This window comes from Bos indicus x Bos taurus, chromosome 13 (assembly GCF_003369695.1).
Source record: "Bos indicus x Bos taurus breed Angus x Brahman F1 hybrid chromosome 13, Bos_hybrid_MaternalHap_v2.0, whole genome shotgun sequence".
NCBI classification, from domain to species: Eukaryota; Metazoa; Chordata; class Mammalia; order Artiodactyla; family Bovidae; genus Bos; species Bos indicus x Bos taurus.
The window spans coordinates 60,652,591-60,658,837 of NC_040088.1; the positions used below are offsets into that span (position 1 = coordinate 60,652,591).

General features: G+C 52.4%; 1 protein-coding gene across 1 annotated transcript; it reads left to right on the forward strand.

The window, feature by feature from the left end:
- The first annotated feature begins 501 nt into the window (after nucleotides 1-501).
- CASC10 (cancer susceptibility 10) lies at nucleotides 502-4,573 on the forward strand. Its single transcript, XM_027558128.1, has 3 exons — nucleotides 502-517; nucleotides 2,162-2,675; nucleotides 3,521-4,573. The coding sequence occupies exons 1-3, from the start codon at nucleotides 502-504 to the stop codon at nucleotides 3,804-3,806; spliced, it is 816 nt and encodes a 271-aa protein (XP_027413929.1). The 3' UTR covers nucleotides 3,807-4,573.
- The last annotated feature ends 1,674 nt before the right edge of the window (nucleotides 4,574-6,247 follow it).

The following is a 6,247-nucleotide window of genomic DNA, read 5'->3' on the forward strand; positions in this document are numbered from 1 at the left end:
CATTGGTTCTTTCCATCTGTAGTGCAGTCCAAAGACAGAAATATAAACAAGCACTTTCTGCTTTGCGGAAACCCCTTAACAGTATCTCCCAAAGAAAGATCAAGACACTTTGTGAATTTTCCCTAGATAATGCCTCATATTCCGAATGACTGATCAGAGAACTTCGGTATTGTTAAATAAAATGAGAGGAAGGCAAGTGACGTGGGAGTCGAACAATGGCATTTCTGAATCAGTTTGCTTGATTGACATTTGGGAGCTTCATGACCCCAGGGAATAGGACTCATTACGGTGAATACACCAAAACATCAACCAAGATTAGAACTCTAGATCCTGTTTTAATCCCATTTCAGTCTAAATTATAGTGGGAAAATATAAAATCCAAGAGGCGAGAATTACTCCATCATATATTGACCTAAAGTTTTAATTGCTCCAAGGGGGAAATAAACGTGGAAAACCGATATTCTTTTCATCACTTTTAGGAGCAGCACTGACAATTAAGCAATGTGTGTTTGGGAGGGTAGGCACTAAGAATTTTAAGCAGTTTAAAATATTTTATATTTATTTGGGGAGACATAGTGAAGAAATGTATAGGGAGCTTTTATGCATCTGAGAGAAAAAAAATATAATTCTTCTCTGTTGGATAAGAAGCAAGGGTCATGAGCAAATTGATGCTGAGAAATAATTAGATACCTTAAAGGCAGAGTCTAAATTTCCATTATTATTTGGAAGGCTTCTCTATTTCCTGGGAGGGGAACATCTTTAACGTCAAAAGTTGTGTTAAATGTAAATTTAACCCAGGAAATTGTTGAGAGCTGAACTGATCTTCAAGTTGGAAAAACGGAATGTGTTTGAGCAAAGTCTATTTTTAACCACAGAAAAGTGTGAGATAGTGTGGGCTCTGTGTTAGGTGAGAGTATAGTCTAAGGCAACTTCACTACAAAAAACATTGATTCTTCAATGGAACTTATCCTTAAATCTCAAAAACGTGAAAGATTGGAAGTTTTAAGTATTATACATCAAACAGAACTGATGAACATAGACAGATGAAACTGTGGTAAAAGATGTTACAGTTATATTCTCCCAATTTTTAGCAGATAAACTACAGCAAAGTAGTAGGGGAATGTAACAGGAAGACATAAAGATAGACCAACTATGTTATAAATAATGGCCTAGAAAGGGTTGTAGCACAATATAGGTTCACAATCTTATATACTGAGGGGTAGATTTTAATGGGAAGCCTCTCTGTTGCATGGGAACTGGGAATCATAAGAATTATTTATGCAGCAAGAAGGAACAAAAATTAATTATTAGGAGCTCAATAATCACCAAATAAACTCTGAGCTTTGAGGTTAAAAATAGACGACTATCTTCATGTTCAATTATACAGTATCAATTACTAATACAACTGATGTTTCAGAGTCTCAGCAAGACCAGATACCATCTTCTATGGCGATATCTTGGTATTAATTAATGACTGCTTTATTCTCATTATTCACAAGGAAAAATGGGGGTCGTGTCACACTAAAATTAAGATTATCTTAGTTTATCTGGGCTCTTAAACAAAGATCATTCAAAGTAATTATATTTTGAATTAACAGAGGTAGGCAATTTATCTCGCTATTTTTTGTTCAAAGACAGAAAATAAAGATCAGAAATAAGCAAAGTTTCATTTTGAAGACAGAAAGAACCAAACATGTCTTGACTTTTGCAATATTTCCCTTGCTAAAGGGGGAAAGAGGGAACCGTAAAAGACGTGACTTTGCAAAGTCAAGTCCTTTTTAAAAGACTCGGATCGAAATTCTTGCTATGCAACAAGGATTCAGGTTTGATTAATTTTCTGCAAGCGACGTGACAGCGGTGTTTTAAAAGATTAATTAAAATTGAAGTGATACGGAGCAGGAATTCAACCTGCAGAGGCGTCCCAGGCGCCTTGGGGGGCTTTTGCAAGCGACTCTCAAGCCCAAACTAACTGGCTTTCCCGAGCCTGGGACGTAACTCTCCGTCTCCTGGAGAGGAACGCGGAATTTGGCAAGGCGCCCGCCTGGCCGCCTGGCATTCCGAGCTGGCCGCCAGCTCTCGGGGGTGGGGACGGGGTGTGTCCGGGGGAACCCGCTGCGGAGAGAACTGCTGGCGCGGCTCTCCATGAGCCAGTAAGGTCCAGGGTCACGCCGAGAGGCCGGAGGAGACTCCGGGAAGCCTCCAGCCGGTGGCTCCGGGCCTCCTAATCTCCGGGCGGAGCGGGGAGCGGGGTACCTACTTGGTATCCGGGCTCGTGGAGAGCCCGTTCTACGGTTGCAAGAGCGCGGGGCGCCTGCCAGGCGAAGGCGCATCTCCAGCGCCCACGACGTGAAGGGCTCGGCCGCTGGGTTGCGGCTGCTGGGCCGGGGCGCGGGCGGGCCTGCACCGGCAGTCCTGCCTCTTCGGCTCAGAGTCGGGACTCCGGGAGGCCCTGCACTATTCAGTCGCCCTGCCACGTCCCCTCACCTCTCCGCTCACTTTCCCACCCCGGCTTCTGCCCTCCCCCCGCAGCCCTGTCCCCTCGCTCCACTGCGCGACGCCTTCGCCCGAGTAAGAGATCAGCTGCGTGCAGCTGTAACTGTACTGAAGGAGATACAATCGCGGGAGCCCTCCGGGTCGCGCCCGGCGGACAGGCGATGCGGGTGGCGCCCCAGAGAGTAGATGGGGGAAAGCAGGAGGCGTTTGTTTGCAGTTCGCCTCCCCGGGGCGCGAACTACAGTGTCTCTGTCTCTCCACTTGGGGGGCTCGGGTCCTGACCGTGAGACCGCGCCACGCGGGCCCTCTCCAGACTGCGCGGGCGGGCCGGGTTGCGCGCGCGTAGCTGCATAAGCCGCGTGGTGGGGGTGCGGGCCGGGCGGCCTCCGGGCTGGAGCCGCCCCTCCGCCCTGCGGCAGCGCCGGGAAACCCCTGCCTCTGCGGCGGGTGCCGGGGGAATGCGAACTAAAAGGGTCCCCGGGGATTCTCCGCGCAGCGGAGGCGACGTGGTTTCTCCTCCCCCTCCCTTCTGCCTCTCCCACCCTCTTCTCGGAGACCTCGGAGTGGCGGAGAAGTGGGAAGGGAGGCCGGTAAACCGACGGTGAAGGCCTGGAAGCGGGAACTTGGGGACTCCAGGCGGGCCAGGAGGCACTGGGACGCGGAAAGGGGGCGTGGGGCCAGGAGGACTCGGCTGGGGCAGGCTGGGCGGAGGCGAGGCGAGGCGAGGCGAGAGTCCCTTCCTCTTCGAGTAGCGCAGTGGGAACCTCTTCCCCCGGGAACCCCCCACCCAGCAGCTCCCAACCTCGAGAACAAAGGGTCTGGGAAGCACGGTCGGGGTCGGGGAGCGGAGGTGGAGTGAGGCAGGAAGGCAGGCAGTGGGGGCAGGGAAGGACGCCTCGCCACATTTCCTCTCGCGGCCGAAAGACGGAAAGCTCCCTCCAGCAAACGCCTCGCTGAGGCCGCTTCCAAATCCGGGAGGGCTCGGGTTCCTTACCTAACGGCTGCACTCGCTCCCTTCCTCCCCCAGCGTCCCCACCCACTCCAGGGACCGCGGCCCGGGAGCTGCCAGGCAGGCGGCTCGCCGCGGCGAGGGCGGAACCACGGGGCAGCAGCGCCTCCTGCAGGTGCCGGGCGCCTCCGCAGCCGCCGCGCAGCGCCGACCCTTAAGGTGGAACGGGCCTCGTTCCCCACCCGCGCTTTCGGCTATTCCGCAATCTTGCTTCCACCCGCGGCGTCTCCCTCAAGAAGCGGGCCTGGCGGTCCAGAAGGGTCGGAGTCTGATGGTTCCTGCTGCTATTTCCTTGATCCCTTGACCCCACTATCTGCAGATCCTCGTCTGCGGATGCCCCGGTATCGATTTCGACAATCACAATTGATAATTCCCTGCTGGTGTAAAAGGATGCGTAAGTCACGCGTCTGGGCTGAAAGACCAAAACGGCGTTTCTTTTACTTAAAAGCAAACTTTTATTTTCGTTTATTAAAAGCAGAAGGCCTGCAGGGAAGGGTCGCCGAGGGTTGTTGGCCTGTCCCTGGGTCTTTTGGATGCATGGGTTCTGGATGAGCCTGGCGGTCTGGGAATCGCATTCAGCGCCCACAGCCCGCAAACTCTTGGTCAGGTGCAGGTGCAAGACGCCGGGGAGGAGCGGTGGGCCCATAGAGAACCCCCTCCTTTTGCATCTCCGGCGCCCCGGCTTCAGCTTACTCTAGCCGGGAGGGCTAGTTAATTTGGTGAAAGCAAGGAACGTGGAGAGGATGGAAGAGCAGTTTTTCTTTCTTTTTGTTTTAGCTAGATGTGCGTGTGGGTATGAACTCATCGATTATTGGACAAGTGACCTCATCGAACTCGAGATTACTGGGGAAAACCTACGAGGCCGGCACGTAGCCCGGGAAAACCCCGACCAGGGCACTAACAAGCCAGCTCTGGTTCCGGTGCCATCTGCAGTAAATTTCTTTCCTTTGCTCTTCGCTCCTCGGCATCTTGGAGAGGGGTCCCTCAGGAGTTGTCCCAGGATTTCCGCACACCCAGGGTAGTCTCAGAAGAAAGCTCAGGTCCCGGCGCCGGGAGGGCGCGGGGGAGGGGAGGCGGTGCGGGCAGGGGCGGGCAGGAGCTTGGAGTCTACCTGAAAGGTGGGAACCTGCCTCCCCCGACCCCCCAGCCTCGGCTCCGCCCTCCCCCCCCCCCCGGGCCCCGCCCCAGCGAAGCCGAGGCCGCGGGTCTGGCCCCGGCGGGAGGAGCTCGCTCCGGCAGGTGCCGCAGGGTCACGCCTGCCCCGGGGGTTGCAAACCGCAAGCGAAAGTCGAGAAGGGTTGGAGCTTTGCCTCTAAACCGTTTTACACTGTGAAAACCGCAAAGCTGTTGCCTAGCCGGCCACTTTTTAATTGGGAGGCAAACAGACGAAAAACCAAAACAAACGCGCGAGCTGACTTTCCTTGTGTTTTTCCTTCTCAATGAAGAGCCCGTTCTCTGGTGAAGAGGGAAACGGATCCGCGCCCACGTTTGCTCCCTTTGGGTCCTGGACTGGCGGCGCCCCCAGCGCGAGGGGCGGCCGGGACTGGTGCCTCTCCCCACCCTTTTCCCCCACCTCGTGGTTCTCCACGCGAATCCAGTCTCTCCACGAGTCACCCTGGGGCCAAACGCGCCGGGCAAGTTCCATCCGGCGCTTTCTCACTGGGGCCGAAGGGCAGATAGATGGGGGCGCTTGGGCAATGAATTATCCCCGGACCCAGGTTCCCCGGTCGCCAGGCGCGGGAGGAGGAGGAGTGGTTTGGGCCTCCAGTCCGCGGTCTCGAAGATCCCAAGCTGACTACAAGAAGCACTTGTAGTCTCGTAGCTTTCCCTGGGGGAAAGCAGACCAGTAGACACACCGCGCCGCGCCTGAGCAAGTTCTCAACTTGCCGAGAGCCCTGCTGGGGTTGCTCCGCCCTGGCGGGAGGCCCAGAGAAGGAGTAGGGGTGCAGGAGACCTCCCGGGTCAAGTGGGCCGAGTTTCGGAATAGCCAGTGTCGCCTTATCTCTTTGATATGTTAAGAAGGGTCCTTCGTGGAAAATCACTTTTAGTCAACTTTGTTGTCGTGGAGTTATAAGGAGGGAAGGAAAGCAAAAGAAAGGAGACAGACCTTATAAAAAAAAAAACTTGGGGAAATGGAGTGGTCAGATGGTGGAGAGGGAGGAAGGCAAGGAAGGGTAGCGAAGGCTTTCCTTCTTCGTTCTTTAAAAGTCCAGCACTTTTTTTTTTCTAAATCAAAATAGAGAGCCAATCTTGCTTGGAGCATGGTTAGGTAACTGAGAGATACTGTTCATTAGTTCACTTTTAAAAAATTTGCTGGGTTGAACAAAATTTTTAGAAGGATTTTTCTCACCCACCCCCTGCTTGAGCTCAACTCATTTTGATTTCAAGCAGATTTGAGATAAACATTTCAGAAGGGAAAATGTGTGCATGTATCTGTACATATATACACATGCAACGGAGTTTACATTCCCTCTAGTCTATTTCTAAGACCAGCAGTTCTATAGGAAATTACATATGAGGGTTGATTTTTTCCTAGTATTGATTGTATTGTCACCAGAGAGGAGTCTTGGATTATCTTTCTTTTCATTACCCATTAATAAATCTAAAAGAGAATTCATTGTACAATTGTGGCTCTTTTCCCTCTCTCTTTCTGACTTTCTTCCCCCCCCCCTCCACACACACAGAATATACACTTTGTGCAGATTTATGTTAATCAACCTGTAATATATCATGTATAAATCCATG

Coding starts and splice junctions, on each gene's coding strand:
- CASC10 (XM_027558128.1), top strand. Junction 2,676..3,520: donor TGCGGGTGGCGCCCCAGAGA/GTAGATGGGGGA, acceptor TTCCTCCCCCAG/CGTCCCCACCCACTCCAGGG.